The sequence below is a fragment of the Peromyscus leucopus genome, chromosome 1 (assembly GCF_004664715.2).
Source record: "Peromyscus leucopus breed LL Stock chromosome 1, UCI_PerLeu_2.1, whole genome shotgun sequence".
In the NCBI taxonomy this organism is placed as follows: Eukaryota; Metazoa; Chordata; class Mammalia; order Rodentia; family Cricetidae; genus Peromyscus; species Peromyscus leucopus.
In genome coordinates this window covers 54353044-54374697 of record NC_051063.1, presented here as the reverse complement: position 1 = coordinate 54374697, position 21654 = coordinate 54353044, and the positions used below count along the sequence as shown (strand labels likewise).

The window sequence follows — 21654 nt, the reverse complement described above, 5'->3', positions numbered from 1 at the left end:
TGCAGGGAGGAAGAGGAGAGGCAGCTTTCTTCAAGTGAATACATGCATGCATAAACTTAATTAAAAGCACAGATGAATAAAGTTCATTTGGGAAAGAAACAACCATGCCCAACATAGCAACCCTGCAAACCCTCAAAATCAATATTGGAGGAAGAAAATAAATATCCACTTTTGCAATCCAGGCCTGTCCAAGCCTTTCTTAACTGCCTTGATGAAAGAACAAAGGGAATGCTAATTCTGTGTCCTTGTCTAGGGGCAGACTTGGCAGGGTCCTGTCTGGAGCTGGGTCTTATGGTCCCAAGGCTTCTTTGTCATTGGTCTCTGACATATCTTGTGATCTCTTTTCACAACATTGCTTGATTAGGTTCTTGTTCACTTTATCCCATCATGTGTTAGCTTTCTGATGACTCTGTCCCATTTTCCCCTGCAAACAGTATTTTGGAGGCTGTACCTTTTCATTCAACTTGCTGTCATGAGTCATCCGCTAAGCTAATGTAGACCTCCTGCTGCCAGCTTTCTGTCCTCATTATACTCTCACCCATTTTCCTCCCCTCTTGACACCTCTCCATCTGGGACCTTTATTCCTTCAGGTTCTGGTTGATAAATAATGCAGAAAGCCAGACTGTCATCTAAGAAATTGTTAGGAAATATCAACCATTTCCATAATAAACTTAATTGTAATTAGCTTGAACTCACCACTAAAAAGACACAGACCAATTCGGAGAATTAAAAAAGCAAGAACCAATTGCATGTTGTGGCCAAGAAACATTTCATCCAGCAAAATACTAAAAAACTCACTGTGAAACGATGGAAAACAAACTGCCAATCAATTGTAAACCAGCAGGTGTAGTTATCATACAAACCAAACTTCAAATCAAAGCTGCTTAGAAGAGATAGAAATGGACACTATATACTAATAAGACAAACAGTTAAAATAATATACAATTGTAAACTTTTATGCACCAGATATTGGAGCCTCCAATTCTATAAATTGAACATTAAAAAGACATAAAATACCTATAGGTTCTGATGTTATAATAGTGAGTGATTTTAATACTCTATTCTCAAAATTAGTTAGGTCTTCCAAAGTAGAAATAGAGACTTTAGAGCTAATGTATACTATGGAAGAACTTAACTTAACTTAACTTAACTTAACTTAACTTAATAACTTAACTTAATACACACACACACACACACACACACACACACACACACATATACAGAATATTCCATGCAACATGTAGGACATATGCATTTCTTCATCAGTAAATGGAAACTTGTCCATAACTGCTCACATCAGAGTACACGAGCCAAATCTAAGAAGTGAAAAATTGAGTCAATTCCTTGTCTCCTATCAGACCATAATGCAATAAAACCAGAAATCAACCATAAGAGAAACTACAGAAATCACAAAAAATACTTGGGCACTAAACAATGCTGCATGCCCCAGAAAAACACATAATGGAATTTAGCTACTATGACAAATGTTAATACTTCAAAAGTTGAAGGACATTACCCAAGGTAAGGCCATGGCTTAAGAGGTCTTGCTGATGTTTTAGCTTTTGTGTATATAGTACCTTGTTCCTTCAATGATTTTCTTGTAATGCTATGTGTGCTTCCAAGAACTCCTAACAGTGTATTTATCTAAAATACCTATAAAGCATCTAATACCAAAGGATCTCCTGAACTAAGGTAACTCCCTTGTGGAAATGATGCCTGTTTCCTAGGTCAGGTGGATAGCTTTTTTTCTTGTGCAATTTTAGCTGAGACCCTCCTTTCTTATATAGCCTTTCTAACATTATAGACTCCTAACATTTTTACCTAACCACTTCTAGGAATGTAGTTTGAGCACATAACTTCACTTTTTCTGATATACTAACCAATCATTAGCTCTCTGTTGACCTCATCCTTTACCACTCCTTTTTGTGCTGCAAAAGAAAGTCTGATGATCACTGCTTGGGGAAAACTCTAATCTGAATTTATGATCCTGCAATAATTCAAGCCTGGTGACCTTGCTCTGCCAAGAATTGCTATTGCTTGGGTTTATAACTAAATACTTGAGAGATGACGGCATGGACAGGTATAAGGAGAATAAGAGGATAATTTTAGAGGGGAGAACTTGAGGATGGAACTTGAGGATGAGATGAAGAAGATAAAAGAGAATGGAAGAACTAGATGAGTAAGAACTGGAGAGGAATGAATAGATGAGAAAGAACTAGATTGAAGGGAGTACTAGAGGAACAAGATGGAAGATGAGGAAGAGCCAGATGGGGAAGAACAAGAAGAGAAAGAAGGAGATGAGACAGGAGCTAAGATGGAAAGGAACTAGATGGATGAACTTAAATGGTGCAGAACTAATATGAGAGAATTTAGACAGAACTTAGAGAAGATGGCAGATAAATGTAAAAAGAAATCAGGCAAGAAAGGAGCTAGGCAGGAGAGCAGAATAGAAGCTGTGTAGAGAGAGACCTGACACAGAATAATAAAGTGTAAGGAGTTTTGTGTATGTAGACTCATATCTCATCATCAAAGATTAATTATCAGCTGGTTGTAGATTCTTCCAGGACCCTGGGAGGGGACTATCAAGGGACAGAACCCCCATAGTCCCTGAGAAAACAACACATTTTTGACTGAACAGTTGGTCACCCAAGAAATCAGAGAGGAAATAAAAAAGTTCCTAGAGACATGTGAAAATGATAACACATCCTATCAGAACATCTGGGATGCTGCCAAGGGAGTCCCAAGAGGAAAGTTTATAGCAACATTCTTTCATATGGAAATCTGAGACATATCTACTAAATAGCCCAATGATGTACCTCATGGCTCTTCAAAAAAAAAGCAGCCAATTCTAAACACACTAGATGGCAAGACATAATAAAGAGTAAGGAATAAATTAATGCAATTGAGATTAGAAGAACAATTTACAAGCCAAACAAACAGAGTTTTTTCTTTCAAAAAGTTAGTAAGATTGACAAACCCCTAGCTTATCTGACAAAAACAAAGGAGGAGAAGATGAAAATTAGTAAGATCAGAGCTCAGAAGATTGTCATTGCAACTGATCCCGGTGAAATACAGAACATCAATAGATCTGGTTGCAAAAACATACACTCTGAAAAAATGGACAGTCCATAAGAGTTAAAGGAACTTCTAAATGAATATCACCTACCAAACTTAAGCCCTTGCGACATGAAAACTTAAACAGATCCATCACAGGCAATGAGATTGGAGCTGTTATGAAAAGTCTTCCCTCAAAGCAAAGCCTAGGACCAGATGGATTCACTGCTGAATTCCATTAAACTTTCAAGGAAGAGCCGGGTGGTGGTGGCACATGCCTTTAATCCCAGCACTGGGGAGGCAGAGCCAGGCGGATCTCTGTGAGTTCAAGGCCAGCCTGGGCTACAAAGTGAGTTCCAGGAAATGCGCAAAGCTACAAAGAGAAACCCTTTCTCGAAAAACAAAAACAAACAAACAAACAAAAAAAAACTTTCAAGGATGACACAGACCCATCCTTCTTAATTTGTTTGATAAAATAGAAAATGAAGGAATACTGCCAAATCCATTCAATAAATCCAGTAATATCCTGATATGACAACCATGTAGAAACACCACACAAAAAAAGGACAAAATAAGAAAACTGCTAACCAATTTCTTTGATTAACATATGAAAAATCTTAACAAAATAGTTGCAAACTGAATTCAGGAATACATGAAGAAGACTGTATATTGTGACCATGTTGATTTCATCCCAGAAAGACAAGGGTGGTTCAAAGCATGTAAGACAAAAAACATAAAACACCATATAAACCAACTGAAGGACAGAAATTAATTACTTCAGTTGATGCTGGAAAGGCACTTGACAAATTCAGTATGCTTCAATGATAAAAGTTCTGGAAACTTTAGGAATATATGGAACATGCCTCAAAATAATAAGGACTACATACGATAATTACATGGAGAAAAACTGAGAGCAATACTTCTAAAATCAGGAATGAGACAAGAATGCACACTCTCTCCTCTCTTATTTTATATAGTGCTTGAAGTTTTCACTATAGCAACTAGGACAAGAGAAACACATAAAACAGATAATAACATCAGTAAAGGAAGAAGTCAAATTGTCCCTATTTGCATATGACATGATTCTTTACTTAATAGGTTATGGATGCCCACAGAGGCTTCCTAGTAAGATCTTACTCAAGGTCAGAGAATCTGAGCTTGCTTTACCTAGTAGGGCTGCATAATGAAATGATTTGGCCACAGGCGTGGTTACCAGGGGAGCTGAAGGGTCTGCACTTGGCTGTACATTGTGATTTGATCTTGAAAGGGGGAGGTCTTTTGCCATGCTCCTTGGCAATGCATAAAAAGCCCTTTGGAATAAATCTGTAAGTGACTGGGTATTAACCCTGGTCCTTCACGATGCTATCCTGGGTCTCTGTCTTTCTTATCGTCTCTTATCTTTCTATCTAATACTTCCTCATTCTCCACTCCTTCCCTCAAGAACCTTTTGACAGGTCAGAGCTGGATTCTGACAGACCCTGTCAAAAGATCTTATTGACTCTACCAGAAAACTATTTGACCTACTAAATACTTACAGTGATGTTCAAGTACAGAAATCATCATAAAAGTCATAGCCTTCATTTATATCATCAGTCTACTCTCAGTGAAAGAAACTAGGAAAATTATCCCATTCAAAATAATTCCCCCAAAAAGGATTTAGGAATTTATCTCACCAAAGATGTGAAAGACCTCTACAATGAAAACTAAAGGTATGAAGGAAGTAAAAGAAGAAGGTAGATGTATGGAAGACATTCCACATTCCTGAGTTAGCAAATTAATATTGTAGAAACGGCTATACTACTAAAATTAATTGACAGAATAAATATAATAACTATTAAAATTCTAGTGTTATATTTCACATGTTTAGAAAAAAAACTATACAAGAATTCATATGGATCCACAAGAGGCTGTGAATACTGAAAGGAATACTAAGTGTAAGAATAAAGCTGGGGTTATTCTAATACTCAGTCTCAAATTACACTATAGAGCTCTAGTGAAAAAAAACTGCCTAGGACTCACATAAAATCAGACAGAGAAGATCAGTGGCAAAGATTAGAGGACATGGAAATAAAATGACAAAACTATGCTAAAAAACAAAGTGAGTTTTGACAAGGGAGGAAGCAATTAACAGTGGAGTAAAGATAACCTATTCAACCAATGGTGCTGGCCAACTATCAGCAGAAGAATAAAACTTGATTCTTTCACTTTGTGTAAAAATCATTTCAAAATTAAATAAACACCTCTATCTTTAAACCTAAAATCTGAAATGTCTAGGACACACATAAGGGAGACTATTTAAGATACTGTAGCAAGCCAACTTTCCAAACACCAATAGAACACCAATGGCACAGAATTGAATCCTGTTACTAACAGAGCAGACTAAGTGAAAATATGATTTCTGCACAGCAAAAGAAATGATTAGCAGAGTAAAGAGACAGCTTTGAAGAAAATCTTTACCAGCTACACATCAGAAAACATTGGAATATGCAGAATTTATAAAGTGCAGAAAATAAACAACAAATAAATAAACCTGTACGTCAACAAATGGGCAACTATACTGAATAGATAGCTATTAAAAAGAAAGAAAGAAACATAAATGGCCAATAGTATTTTAAAAGATGTTCATTATCCCTAGTAGTATAGGAAAGACAAATTTAAACTACTTTGAGATATCACCTCACCTTGATCAGAATAACTATCATCAAGAAATCTGACAACAAATACCTGAGAAAACGTGCTGAGAAAGCATCACTAATTCACTGTTGGTGTGGTGCAAATTAATACAACCATTGAGGAAATCAGTTTGGAGATTTCTCAAAAAGTTAAGTCTATAACTACCAAAGGACCTAGGAATTGCACTTTTGGACATAAACCCTTGGACCTCCACAATCTTTTATAGAAATATCTGCACCCTCATGTATATTGCTGACATATTTATGATAGGAAAGAACTAGAATAAAAGTAGTTGTTCTGGAACGGTTGAATGGTTAATGAAAATGTGCTGTAAAAATACATATTGAGCCGCTGTTGCTGTTATAACAATGGCGCACACTGCTACTACTGTTTCTGGGATTACCATTTCATAATTGCTTACTACAGCTAGCACAGTGGAGATCCTGGCAATTCATTAGTTATATACATCTCAATTGGCTTTGAAAATTATAAACTTATAAACTCAAGTTCCAGTTGCTTTTGGGATACTATCTTACAAGGACTCCAACATACAGTATGGCTCATTAAGGAAGGGAATGGCTCAGTTGCCTTTAGCCTACTGGATATGGGTGAGATAGGACCTCTGTTGGTCTTTTCTGTATTAAACACACAGATTGCAAGCCCAGTGCCACTTTGAGATCTTTGGCAGCAATTAACCATGCAGCTCACAAACAAATGAGCTGGTATGATGACTATTCAGAGATGGGTAATGCCTGGGAGGCACTCACCAACCTAAGACAGAGCACCTGTGTGGCCTGGGCAGGAGTCTCCATGACAGGTAATGTGACCTGCTGACATCCCATGCAACCCAAGTCAGAAGTTCATTTTTTAATAAAAGGGGGACCTGCAGGTCCCTGGCCCCCGTTTTGGGTAACTGTTGCCTTGCTTGTGGACCTTGACCTTGATATCCTCCCAATGCTAATTCCCTGCCAGGTTCCACCCTCCTGAATGCTTTAGGGAAGTTCCTTGTCTGTGTATCCTGAATAATGGGAGTTAACAGCTTAGATGCAAGATTGTAAAACATCAGTAGCGAACTTCTGCCCTCCAGGGTCCTCCCATTGTGCTGTAAGCCTGTATTTAACCTCCTACCCCTTCAAGAAATGATATTCGACATATATATATATATATATTATATTTATTATATATATATATATAAAATGACTACTGCAAATGTAATCTATGAATACCACAAATGTGATTAATATCATGAGTGTAAGTAATAAATATCATGAGTGTAATTTAAAAAATAAATAAAATCAAAATGTTAAAATGATAAAAGAGGGGGAGATTGGTAGCACACATTGATATGAAATGATGAGGACAAGGGGTTCTACTGGCAGGAAGAAGGGCTTGCAAAACAGGGAACAAAGAGATGGAAAAGTATTTGAAAATGGATTACCAGAACCATTACAGACACCCACTTTAAGGCATGTCCATGAACACATACAGGGGTACTTGAGTGCATGTGTGTATGTGTGCGTACGCACGCACACTGACACAAACATGAACACAAAGATGTGATGGTAGATTTGGCACCAGCTGAGAAGAAGGAAATAAGCATGAATAGCATGTAGGTAAGAGTGATAGAGGGTAAACACAACCACAGTACAGTGTATATCTGCATGAAATTGCTAAAACAAAATAAATGTCATAAAAACCTAATTATAAATGGAAGGGACAGAAGTCTTATTTCTCATAGCACTTGTGTTTTAGGTGGCTCCAAATATTCCCATGATGTCTTTATTAGTGAAAACAGCTGGTTCACCACTGGACTTAATCTATCTTTCAAAAAGGAAACTTCTGAGAAACTTTGGTCACTCTTGCAATCACTACTATTGATTGCTGTTGATAACTACCCAGGTGTTTACACCAAGTCATGTACCTGATCACAGTGGGGAGTAGCTCATTTGAGTGTAGAATATTACTGCTGGTAATCACAACATTATTTGTTCCCAACAGTGTTATCAAAACTGCATGCAGGGTCCGCATATCTGTGGAGAGGAAAACCAGGGAGAGTGGTTATTCTGAGGTGAAGGAATTCACTTTCCACTTGTAAGTGGGGAATACAGAGTGGAGATACTGTAGAGAGTAAAAGTCCTCAGTGGGTAATAATTTAAGAAAGGTGACCTAGCTGCAAGTACTGGTTTATGGAGAGTCAACACTGTGGTTCACTGTATTCCTACACCTGGTATCTCTGGCACATTTCAGAAGTAGAGAGCTTGATGAATCAAGGAGATACTCATCGACTTCCCTGTTTTCTACCCAGCATCTCACTGTCCTTCCTACAGAATGTAGGGCAGTCATGGGGAAATTACAGAGGACTGTGTATTCATTTGAATATTCAGCAGGAATGTGCCATGGATAAGAATGAGGGAGGGTGAACCTGACCATAGTACATTCTATCTACACCTGCATGAATGTCAGAAACAAAAGTAATTGTTATAAAAACATAATACAAATTAGATGAATAGAAATTGCATAATCCTGGCACTTGCATTTTGGGTGACTCCAAATATGCACATGAGATATTTATTCATTTTCTATTTCAATATGGTAGAAGAGTGTCATGGAAGGAGAGGTGGGCAAGCTGGGAATCAGTTCAATTTGAAATGGTGTTTCAAGATTTAAGAATAAGGGAGTTGCTGCTGACATTCAAGAGTTGTGCAGAGTTTTAAAACCTACCACAGTCACGAGCTTCAGCAAAACCTGAGGACTGCCTGAGAACTGTGCTCCTTGCCCACATCCACATAACACCACCAGCTTCAGCCTGGCAGTTCTGCTGCCTAGACCACTCTTTCTTCTTGCACTTGGTTTGTAATCAACACAGGCAATCCTTATTATCTTGATACAACGATCCAAATTAGGTTTGTACTTGGAGTGTCCCAAGAGTCATGACTACATTCATACAGCTTGAGAAACACCTTGTCACTCAACTTGAAGCAACAAGACTCAATGGGACAGAGGATGTGACAGTACATTTAGATAATTTTGGATCAGAATTATAAGAGCTGAAACCTACATGACTGCTATGAAAATGTCATTGAGAATGAACGAGGGAGGGGCAGATACTTGAGAGGGATTGGAGAGGGACAATGAAGCAGAAAATGATTTAATTACATTTTAATCAAAAATGTGCTTGAACTATGCATAAATGATCTATTGCTGACCTGTAGAAACTTGGGAATAAATGGCTCCAATGTTCCAGATACTTCTTGAATGTACTAGACTTTCATATAATTAAACCACTTACTGATTTTGGCTTTTCTCTCAGTGTCTGAAGGGAGGAAAGTTTCCTAAATGTCTGCTTTCAGAAAAATCTCCGTATGTATTTTTCTGGTAAGTAGGACCTGAAATACACTGATGAAAAGGACTGGATATTTTTCCCCTCCCACTATAAGCTTTTTATTCACCTTCAGGAACAAACACTGTAGCCAGGATGGTGATTCCAAACAGGAAACAGAGGAATAGTTGACTTAGTCTACGGCCAATGTGGTTCAGTAAAAACACTGAAGCAACACAGGCTGGGATGGACATTACAGCAGAGAGACATTGCATTAGGAAGACATTACTCTTCAGGTGTTGGAGATGGATGTTGAAGCCAAATACAGGGATTGCTGTTGTAAATCTGTAAGAAACAAAGAGGAGAATCACATCATACTGCGTAGAGTTGACATCCAAAGGCAAGAATATGATTATCCAAAGAAGATGGTGTTAGTTTTTAACGTATGATGGCCTATCTGTATTTTGACCTATTTGTATTTACTTGAGTGATAATGTAATAATCATCATAAAAATCATTCTTTCCTGACAAGACATATTACTGCTGGATTTTTAAGGAGAGGCAGAGTATTTGTGGAATGCATGATAGATCCAATCAGCTTATTAGAGTTTTTTTTCTCCAACATGATCTAACGAAGGGTATAACTTTTTTGTTTTAATTTTAAAAATATTTTCTTAATTCTTTGAGAAGTATAAACAATGTATTTTGATGATATTCTTCCCTAATTCTTCATCACAATTTCTCCCTTGCCCACTAGCACATCCTTACCACTCCGAAGCTTCATGACTTATTTCATTAAAAATAGATATATTTGAATATAACATATTCTGATTAAATGCCCCCACCCAATTTCTCCCAGTTCTTCCTCAGTTTCCCTTCCATGAGGGTCCACACCATTTCTGTCTCTTTTTAGAAAGCACACAGGCATCTAAAGAATCATAATAAACTAAGGTGAGATAAAACAAAAACCGGTCAGAATAGAACAAAGGAGCAGATAGAACAAAAGAGCAAAAGAGTAAAGCACAAGAAACACCTACAGATACAGAGACACACATGTTCACACACACAGGATCCTATACAAACATGGAAAGACATAATGTATACACAAATGATCTGTAAGGTTAGAAAAATGCCCTGACACAACAATATGAAACAAAAAATCCCTCCAAAGATACCATTGTGGGGTTTTGTTTTGTGCTGGCCTTGTACTGTTGGAATAGGGCCTACCCTTAAGAGTGTTTCCCTAATGAGACTCCATTAAAGAAACTAATTTTGCATTTACAAGTGGCCTGGGTCCTTAACGGGGCTTTCCCCAAGGGAGGATATTATCACTTTACATTTGTATATATTATTGAAATGTATATACGCGTGTAATTTACATTAGAAATTTTCTTTCCATTGAAATGGAAAATGACAAAAAGCAACTGCAGAGAAGTCTGGAACATGATTGAAGATTCATCATGAGTCTGCATTGACAACCCTGCCAGGGTGCTGTAAAAACATACCCCTCACTCTGTAATTAGTTCTGTGCTTCTATATTCCAAACCTCTAGAATACCATCAAACACAGAAAGCCCCCATTTTTATCTTCAACTCTGAGTTGGGAAAATTCATCTCTCTACTGTTTTAAGAGTCACTGTATGAAGCCTACCTCAAAAGGCACAGGAGAAACACACGCTTTCGCAAGTTGGGGGTGCGGAATAAGTCACACAGAGAAGGTTTTGTTTGTGTTGCCTCCAGCTCTTCCCTCATGGTGGTTCTCACAACCTTCAGCAAGAGCATCAAGAACTGTTTAGTTTTCACAAAATGATGAGCATTTTGGAGCATAGTGGGCACTCACAGAATACCAGGTCAGAATCTACTATGTATTGTTGTTTTTACTCTTTCCTTGGGAGGCCCGCCACCCAGCTCCCAAATAAATCCCACACGGAGGCTTATTCTTAATTATCAATCTCTGGCCTTAGCTTGGCTTAGTTTCTAGCCTGCTTTCCTTAACTTTAAATATCCCGAGTACATTTTACTTCTGGGCCTTTCTATTTCCTAATTCCAGAAATGTTACTCTTACTCTGTTGCTTGCTGTGGAGATGGGAGGCTGGCTCCTGGGGTCCTCCTCCTATGGCTGCTCGATCTCTACCTCTCCTCCCATTCTTCTCCTTCTCTATACAGTCTCTGCTTACCAGCCCTGCTTATCCTTTCTCCTGAGTTGCTGTTGGCCAGTTTTTTATTAAACCGTCAGGTGTTTTACACAGGCCTGGTAACACAGCTTCACAGAGTGAAACAAATGCAATATAAACAGAAGTAACACCACTTAAAATATTCTACTACAACTACTTCTGTCTATAGAAAAACACAGACATGAAGAAACTTATAGCAAGCATAATAAAATGTTAAGAAGTGAGAGCCAAGGAGATAAAGGAAACTCTTGTCATTTCTAGGGAGAACCTTTTAAACAGTAGGTGGTTACAGAATGTTGTCAGCAAGTAAAGAGTTATTTATATTTTGGTCCAAATCTCCAGTCATATCATAATGCATTTGAATGATATATCATCTTAGTATGGTCTCGGATTTGTACATTTATGTGTGTGTGCATGTCTGTTTGTTTTCTTAGATTTATTTCTTTTTGTCTCATTCTTCTTTAATGTGCATCCAATGTTCAGTCATTCTACCAGTGATGGAAAAATAGACTCAGAAAAATGAATTCTTCTTAAGGTCTTTATGTCCATTTTGGAGTCCTGATATTTGAAAGAATACATAGTGTGATATTGAGATGCTGGGTCTCTGGCTGGTTGTATGTTCAGAGGCTGAGGAGCTCTCAGGAGGTAAAGCATACCTCATTGTGGGGGGGGGGCTTTGAAGGTGGTAGCTGCCTTTGGTTAGGGCTATGCTTCTTGGCCCACCATGATGTGATGAGCATTTGCCACAAAGTCCTGTCTCAGTATTGCCATGACTGTTCACTGTGATTAACTGAATGTTGTGAATCCGTGATCCCAAATCCTTTTTATTCCATTTTGTTGTTTCTGTCATGAGGCTTGGTCACATCGATCTTGGTTACAGCAAAGCAAATGTAGCCAAAAAAAAAATTTGGTCACATATGTTCAGTTGTTCTTCTTAAAAATCTGACCATGGTGTAGACCATGTGTTGTAGTTTGGTGGTGGATTTTGGGAGAGTTTTCAGAGGCAGGGTAGAGAGAATGTTTCTTTGGAAGTTCACTATACTGAAATGCTGATACAAATCTTAACAATGAAGGCCTTCTCCATGAGATTTCAGATGGGAAAGGGCACATCATTGAGAATTTGTTAGGAGGACATTCATCTTTCCCCTTTGAGGAACAACAACCACAACAAATTCTGGCAGTATTCTGACCATGTTCTGAAAATGTGAGTGAGGCTGAATCAAAGCAGTGCAGTGATTTATTTATAGAGGAAATTCAAGACTGCACTGCATTTGGGCTGTGACATGGTGAAGAAGAGGGAGTCATGGGTACCTATGCTGAGCTAGGTTTCTGTTTATATACTCTAGGACACAGGTTCAGGGCTGTTCTTCTGTCCTTTAGAGTGGATATTCCCTCCTCAGGTAACATAATCAGGATAATCCCACAGAGGCATGGCAAGAGACTGAACTAAAAACTAAGTCATCCCTCACAGATGTGCCTGGAGGTTTTCTCCTAGATCTTGTTGAGCTGACAATCAAAATTAACCATCACAGCTCTACTTTTTGTCAACTTCACATCAGAACACTTCACCTTTGAGCCATAACTTTCCAACTCTTATCCCCATGTTTTGATTGGAATTAGTCAATGGAGAAACACAAATCATTTAAAAGTCCAAAGTCCAAGCTTCATCTGAAATTCAAGGGGGTCTATTTTTTTCACAGCACCCTGTGAAATACTTTTTTATTTTGAACATCAATAAAATATGTCAACAATGCTTTTCCCTTCATAATTCAAACTTTTACATAATAAACTAGATTATTTACTTCTAGTATTCAAGGGAACAGGATAAATGTTCCTATTTCAAAAGAGAAGTGTGGGGATATAAGAACAAATGACTCTTCCTATGCAGGACTGAACCTCAGAAATGAAAACATTTAATATTGAAGGTCCATGTCTGGCATCTGGTGCTCATAATGAAATCTTCTAAGCACTAAAAAATTAAGTGGTCTTTATGTATTTATATATTTCTTCATGGCCATACATTAGTGTTCCTCTCAACCTTAATGAAGATTTTGTATTTATTGATTAGAAGTCATTGAAGACTCACAATTAACAAAGCAAGTGACTATTCAGTGTTTATCTCCAAGGTAAATGTCTCTATCACCCCCTTCCAGGTTACAGAAACATCATGGAAAAGGGGGAGGAAATGTCTAGAAGAAGTGGTGGAAAATGTGTGATTCCATCTTACAGATATGCATTGGGCTCTAGAAATTTTATCAGCTGTGATGACCTGCACAAGACTTGCCAATATTATGCCAGTCAATATATCATCTGTGGGCGTAGATGGTATATTTTTGGTCAAATGGCAGAAGAGAGTCCTTAATGGGTTTGAGCCAATGTGCTCCATGGTAGGTGAAGGAGATATGCCATGTAGACATGGCCGACAGCAGGCAGGGGGCATGGAAGAAAGTCACTCACACCGTGCAGACACAGCACCCACAGGGAATGCTTTACTGGTGGAAAAGGAGAAGTAAAGAGAGGGAGGGAGGGAGAGAGAGAGAGAGAGAGAGAGAGAGAGAGAGAGAGAGAGAGAGATTAAAAGAGAGGGTAGAAAAGAGAGTGAGAGGGAGGGAGGGAGAGACTGAGAAGAGAGGATTGAGAGATAGAGACAGACACAAAGAGAGAGATAGAGGTGTGTGTGCCTTTACCTAAAAGAAAAAGGAAGGATGAGAGAGAGAGGAGGAGGAGGGATTTTCTCCTAAAGAGGACTTTACATAAGATGATGTTGTCAGGATGCTGGGCCAGTCCCTAAGGGGCATGTCTGAATGCTAACATTATTGAGAGAAGAGCTCAAGAGCCACATCTCCATTTTACCACTTGTATGTAATTAGTCATTGTTAGTGCATAGGGCCTCATAAAGCCATACTCCTTCCTGAGGCTATAATGGCAGCTAATGGTTGCTGAGGGATAAATACACATTTCTGCTGGGCCGTGGTGGCACATGCCTTTAATCCCAGCACTCGGGAGGCAGAGGCAGGCAGATCTCTGTAAGTTCAAGGCCAGCCTGGGCTACCAAGTGAGCTCCAGGAAAGGCACAAAGCTACGCAGAGAAACTCTGTCTCGAAAAACCAAAAAAAAAAAAAAAAAAAAAAAAAAAGACATTTCTTCAGTCATGTACCCACATCTAAGTGGCCCATGTTCCTGTAGGTAAATCCTTAATGTGTTTCTGTAAATGACGTAAACTAGACAAATTAGATCACAAAAAAAGAAGATACAGGAAGAGATTCTAGGGTACTAGAAGGTAGAAAAGGGCTAGTTAGAAGTATATGAGAATCATTAGGTTTGGTAATAATGAGGGGGTATAAAAATCATTACATTATATGCACGTATAAAATTTAAGACTTAATGCATTATGTATAACTTATATATCCTAATAGAAAGTTTAAAAGTGAAAGAAATCATCAAAGAAGTTTTTTTTTAAAGTCATCTTTGAAGGAAAGAACAGTATTCAATGATTTAATGATGGCACATTGTTTCCTGGGTGCTAACTCATACACATGTCAAGCTTGTGTTTCCTTTCTGTCATAACAAGCTTACATTTTGCTCACCTCAATGGTTAGGGTATCTCCAGAATTTTTCACTCCATTCTTACATGCAACTCTTCTAAGTTCCTGTATACCCTTCTGGGGTTTGTTGGTCACAATCAGCCACCTAGCTGACTCTGACAGCCACCTACTCAAGAAGATATTGTTCATAAATTCTCAAGAAGTTATTTTTATACTAAATTTATTCTTGAATAATTGTGTTAAAATCAAATACCTATCAGTTATTCAGTTATAACAAAATGTATAATCTTATATCATGAGGTTCATAGCCTAGGAAAACTGGAAGTGATTCAGCCATGCAGTGCATCTGCACTCCTAGAATGAAGACCTGGAGTCATATTGATCTGTCCCCCTCACTTGGATATGGGATTTAATGGAGGTCATAGAACTAGAATGTGAAGGATGTTTCTCCAGATAATTTCCAAATTTCTTGTTAGGTTGTAGGGAATATTTATTCATCATATATGTCTGTTCCCTAAATAATAACCCAAGAATAATTTCCCCTAATTATATCACCCAGAGGAGCAATCATACAATGAAACATTGTCTTCCAGTCACAACAGAACTGACACACATAGGAGCTCACAGAAACAGTGACCAGTGCATTTCTTATGTCCAGATTTAATGGACATGGTCATCTCAGGAGTGCAAACCATAGAGGAGGAAAGAAAGCTCATACCTTGTGGGTATAAGGAAGAAAAATATTGGCACGGACATTACCAGCTGGAGGTGGTGCCAGTTTCGAAATGCAAATGCCAGGCCTGTCATTACTATGACTCCCAAACTGGAAGAACATATTGTCAAGGTTGTCACCAAGGCTTTGACTTTAGGGCTTGTCCATTCTATCACTGAAAGGAAAGAAAAATAAATCTTGATTTCTACTAAAGGTGGGAAGGACATCCACATCAAACAAAAGCTTAAACAATGTCCATCCAAAGCTATGACTTACTGAGCAAAACAGTATTCATGTATATGATTGGGACACAAGCCCCTTTCAGGAAGTGAAGTAAGCAGTAGATGAAGAAGGTGGGAGCCAAAGCTGCACAGGTCCCAGTGATGGCCATTGGAAGTAAAGTACATGTGAATATTAACTTCCTCCCAAACCTGAGGAAAAGACAAAGACTCCTTCAATGGAATAATGCAGTTGTTAAAAAGAGACAGGAAGCATTTTGTTTAATCCCTGTGGTTAACTCTTCTCATTTTTCTAAACCATGTTTTTCTCTGTCTCTTAATCTTTTTTGACTTCTTCCATGTTTAATTGACTGTTAGTTCTGTGTTAACACAACGCACAGACTTTTAAACACCAACTGAAATGTTTGTTTGTGTTTCGTGATCTCTAGTGTCAAAGGTACAACCCAGAGGAACATAATCTGCAATGACTCTTTTCTAGAGTGAATGAGTTGTGGATGATGAAAATACTCACATGTAGAGAGGACTGCAACTCACCTGTCTGATAAATGGCCACCAAGGAAAGCTCCTACCAAAATTCCAATCATGAATACGAATTTAGCCACTGAACCCAGTACCTGAGATCCACACACCAGGTCCCACTAAAAGAGAAGGAAATCAGCATGACAGCCTGTCACTGTAATTTGTTCAAAATTATTCAACATGAGCTTCCTGTTCCTCTGAACCCATGTCCCTCTCCAGCTTCCCTTTGCATTATTACATGAATTCTACTACACACACACACACACACACACACACACACACACACACACACACACACACACACACACACACACACACACACACACACACATATATATATTATATATATATATATATATATATATATGTTCCCGGTAGTCTTTCCTTAATTATATAGGTTATAGTAGTAACCTGTAACCTGTGCTAAGAAGTTCGTAAATGTGGCCTGTGGTTGATATATTGTGCAACCCAATAAACTTTTCTGAGGTCAGATATGGAGCAGCCATCATCTTAGACATAGGTTTAGGCAGTGGTAGCACACCCCTTTAATCCTAGCATTCCAGAGGCAGAGATCCAAATGTATCTCTGTGAGTTCAAAGTCACACGGAAACAGACAGGCATGGTGAGACATGCCTTTAATCCCAGGGAGTGATGACAAGAAGCAAAAAGGTATATAAGGCATGGCGGCCAGGAACTTTAAGCTTTTAGCTTTTAGCTGCAGTTCAGCAGAGATCCATTTGGATGAGGACACAGAGGCTTTCAGTCTAAGGAAAAAAGCTGAAGAATTGGCAAGGTGAGGTTGGATTTGGATTGTTCTGTTTCTCTGATGTTTCAGCATTCACCCCTATATTTGGCTCCATGTTCTTTATTTAATAAGACCATTTAGAAATTAGTCTACAGTGACCCTATAATGCAATGATTCATGAACCTTACTTTTTTTTTTTTTTTTACCAGATCCTATTCATCACTGCACAGACTCCTCTATGACTCCTCTCAGAGTACAGCACAACTAGTGCCTGATCATTGTTTTTGTTTTACTTATTTACTTGTAAACTTTTGTCAATACAGAGGATGGAGCTCAGAGCAACTGCATGGGTGCAGTGTACTAGCAATCACCCACATTTTGGTCTATAAGGAAATGTGAACCACTGGGATTTTTTTTGCAGTGTTCACTACTGAATCTTTGTCCTCACAAGTGCTGCAGATGCTTTCTGTCATGGACCTTCATATTTAGTCACAAGTGTGGCTTTGTACAACCTCCTATATGTTTTAAATTTTAAATCAATTCTGAATAGTGCTTGCTTGTCACAACACTTGGGCACTTAAACTAATTAGACCCACAAGAATGATGTCATTTACATATATTTTCTGATTATTATTTAATTTATACTTTGAAATTTCATGCACATATACAAAGCACTATGATAACATCCAACCTTTATATGCCCTACAACTACCTCTGAAATTCTTCTTGTGTATGTTGATTTTTTTTAATTTATTTATTAAATTTAATTTTACATATCAGGCATGGATTCCCTTGTTCTCCCCCCTCGTGACCCCCTTCCCCCCAGGACACCCCCATTCCCGTCTCCTCCAGGGCTAAAGACTTCCCTGAGGATTGAGTTCAACCTCTACCTCTGAAATTCATGATCACATCCCTTTCCAAACCTCATGTCACTTTTCTTTTTTTCTATAGTCTACTATTTGTTTATTGTTGCCTGTATGTGCACTGGAGCATAGGTAACCTAGTACTGGCCATCCCCCTAAAGTAGGGTAATAGTCCCTCCCCTAGCAACCATCAACTCCTAATAGATCTTCAGCTAGGAGTGGGGGCTTCTGAGTTCTGCTCTAGTCTATGCTGGAATTTTGATTGGCTTGATCTTGTGCTGGTCTTGTGCAAGTAACCACTATTTCTGTGATTCATGTATGAGGATGTTTCTTCATCTTTTAAAATCTTTTTATTGCTCTTAAAAATTGTAAGCTAAAATATAATCACATCACTTCCATCCTTCTCAATCTTCCCTCCAATACCTTCCTCCAGCATCTCTCTGAAGGATGTCTGTAAGCATTATGGAAATTCAAAATATAACTTAAAATAAGGAATTTGAAAGAAAGTACAATACTTGTTTGGACAATGATGCTCCAAAAAGATCTGTGATGTTAATCAGTAATCCTAGTACCAGGCATACAGAATAATGCTATACTACTTACTGGTCAGAGAGGTCCCACAGGTCTCTAAAACTACACAGGTTGTTACTATTGCTCATGGTTACCTACAGTAACTAAATGTTAAGACTCTATTCCTGAGGACTGCACACGCATTTTTTTTTTTGCATGACTTAGAGAACACTGTCAAACCAAACTGGACACTTTCTCCTTGTTGGCTAACTTTCATAGTTGCAGATGTTGCTATGTAGACTGTAGATAGAGAAAAGCTGTCAATGGCCTTACCTAGCACTTTATCCTACATACTACAATACCAGCCTACATGACAGCGTGGTCATTGGTGCAATAGTGACATAACTTATATGAAAACAACCATTTCTGATTGGATTTGACCTTCTACAGAGGAAGAAGTCATGCCTGATAATGTAAAGCCACTCAGAATCCCATGACTTAGGGGGATATAGGTCCTGAGGAAGAAGCTACTGTTGTTATTTTGCTAAATGGTTCTGTTGTCAAATTTTCTTCTAAGTATTACTTATTAACATGAGATCATTACTAGAACAAAAGGATCAGAAACATACATCTTTATTTGTGTTTGAGTCATTAAAATTATTGAATAAGACTCTTGCATTTAATCAGGCAGTAAATAAGTTCCAATAACATACACTACTTGTGCTATTGTGTAACTGTAGTAATGAATTCACTGAGGGGGTGATTTTATTGAAGGCACTTACCTCAGTCACAGTGGTGGAGAGGAAGGTGCTTTGGTCGTATACCCAGCCATCCACACAGGGCTCTGTGTCTGGCTCTGTCACATTGGAGAAGGTGCCATTCAGATGAAGCAGATGCCACTGTGGTTGGACAAAGCGACGGCACTTGTCTGGCCTCAGGTTGGAGTCCAGAGGGATGGAGATCCTCAGGAGGTCATCTTGGCTCAGGGTTCCACTGTCACTGTCAGAGACAGTGTCATTGTCAAGGATGTGGACCCAGCAGCGATGACCGGGGATGGCTGCAGTAAAGTTCTCCAAAAGAGTATGAGGAGCCACCATGATATTGCACATCAGAAGGAAAGCCATCTGAAGGATCTGGTATCTCCCCATACTTCCAGCTTGATTCAAGAGATCCTGAAAGGCCATTGAGGCTGAATGACTGTCTCCAATGGGAAGCAGAAATGCCTACACCCAGAGGAGTATAATTATTGAAATAAAGTTCTGTTTCACAGAAACACCCTAAATAGGGTTGTTCTTGAGCTCTTCTTAATATGCCCATCTTCACGTCACACCAGTCATAGAACTGTGATTTGTTGTGTTATTCGTATCAGGGAGGGACCTGTTTTCTACCAAATAACCAAAAAAATTCTGCTAATATCTTTTCCTGTAATCCAGTCTGTTAAACATTTACCTTATTAGAAAATTTGAGCACTACCTTCCATGGTCAGCTCTGGAAAATGACCTGTAACTCCCTGAAAATAAACCAGAGTTCATGTGTATACAAATTTCTAAATAGTCTTATAATAAGAAACACAGAACCAAATACAGAGGTAATGGCCAAAGAGATTAGAGAACTAGAGATGAACCACAACTACCTTTTCTTACCATCTCATGGCCATCACTTCCCCACAGAGAGCTTCTTCCCATCTAACCTGTGCTTTTATTGCCTTCCTGTTCTGCCTTCTCATTGGCTCTAAGCCCAGCCACTTGACTTCCTTATCACTGCCTGTCTATTCAGACCTCTAGGTCTCTATGGTTGGTACTGGGGTTTAAGTCTCATGTCATTACACTTGGCTGTGTCCTTGATGACACAGAGACTCTGCCTGCCATGTGAGTGGATTAAGGGCATGTGCTACCACTCTGTGACTTCTGTTTATGACTTGCTAAGCGACCTCGCTGTGTGACCTCTGAACTTCAGACCAACTTTATTTACATACAAGTAAAAACACATTTCATCACAATTAAAATATCACATTCATCTGCTCCATGATATGCAGTCATTGGTAGATTATATAATTTTCCAGGAACTACAGTGAAACACTTTTCATTTTTTGTTCCTTAGGAGTAATTTGCTTCATCTTGAATTTGTTTAACAGAGTTAATGAAAAGAATCTGAAAGTTAATGCAAAAGAATTATGGTGCAATTCTCAACCTTTGTTATCTGACATGATTTAGATCAATTCATTCCCATGTTTACATATTCATAGTTGTGAGAGGCTGGACAAAGACAGGGCCTTAAAGTGCTCCCGTGAAAAGCTCACCTACAATTTTGATGATTCAGCTAGTAAATGTGAAGACTACTTGTGTTCTAATACCAGAAATGCAGTAAGTGAGAGGTAAGTGTTAGAGATCTTACAGTTCAGTGAGTAATAAACTGGCACACTAGGAAGTATATTCTGCTATTTTAAATTAATATCTATGTGTATAATGTACACACTTACCTACCTACAGGCATACATATATACACATGTGAATGAAATTTCCTGGAAAGAAGCTGTTACTATAATGGCTATTCAATGATTAGAATTTCAATTGTGTGGAGTGGGTGGAATGTTGCAGGTGCAGAGCTGAATCACTCTGGGCCATCTCTCACTATCCTAGTAACCATTTACTGTCCTCACTATTTGCGAGCAATTGACTTTGTGACCATTAGGCAAAGTCTTTGGAATCTACAAAATGACCCCATTTTCTAAGAACCAAAAAGCTATAATGTCATTCTGATCGCATAGATGAGACCCATAGATGAGATTTTTCCTCTTTTCTGTGACCCGCTTATCTGATGTAAAATGTCCTGATTCCTAATTTCCTTCTTTGTGCATATGCCAGAAACTGTTACCAGATAGGAACATCGGATTTGACATAAGCAAACTCTATAGTTCTGAGCTCTGGTCATTCGTATTTGGGTCCAGTGGGTTTTTGTGTCTGCTTTCAGAAGCGTGTTGTGTTTTTGTTGATGTATACATGAGCTTTAACACACAGTGTATACACTGACCTAACATTCTTTTCTCTTGATGTCACTTCTTGGGCATTCTTTATCCCCTTTTCACTCTGAAGTTAATCATACTGATGTCTTCTATGAGCCTGCTTTCTTTTTAATTTTTTCACATAATGTATTTTGATTATGCTTTTTCCTCATCCCCTTAAAAACCTCCAAGATCCTCCTCCCCTTCCAACCCTCACAACTTCATGATTTTTCTCTCTCAAAAACAAAACAAACCAACTTACAAAAATCAAAAGTGAAAACATTCCTGAATGGGGGTTGGA

At 38.4% G+C, this 21654-nt stretch overlaps 1 protein-coding gene across 1 annotated transcript; it reads right to left on the bottom strand.

Annotated features, from left to right (window-relative positions):
• Nucleotides 1–9234: 9234 nt before the first annotated feature.
• On the bottom strand, nucleotides 9235–19717 carry LOC114688579 (solute carrier family 22 member 19-like). Its single transcript, XM_037207578.1, has 6 exons — nucleotides 19135–19717; nucleotides 16250–16353; nucleotides 15753–15907; nucleotides 15483–15651; nucleotides 14807–14930; nucleotides 9235–9391 (listed from the first exon to the last, which is right to left on the bottom strand). Exons 1-6 carry the CDS (start codon nucleotides 19534–19536, stop codon nucleotides 9332–9334), a joined length of 1014 nt encoding a protein of 337 aa, XP_037063473.1. The 5' UTR covers nucleotides 19537–19717; the 3' UTR covers nucleotides 9235–9331.
• Nucleotides 19718–21654: the final 1937 nt, after the last annotated feature.

Coding starts and splice junctions, on each gene's coding strand:
- LOC114688579 (XM_037207578.1), bottom strand. CDS start 19,536: ATGGCCTTTCAGGATCTCTTGAATCAAGCTGGAAGTATGGGGAGATAC. Junction 14,931..15,482: donor TTCTTCCTTATACCCACAAG/GTATGAGCTTTC, acceptor CTTCTTGAGTAG/GTGGCTGTCAGAGTCAGCTA. Junction 9,392..14,806: donor GAGATACCCTAACCATTGAG/GTGAGCAAAATG, acceptor TGTTTCTTACAG/ATTTACAACAGCAATCCCTG.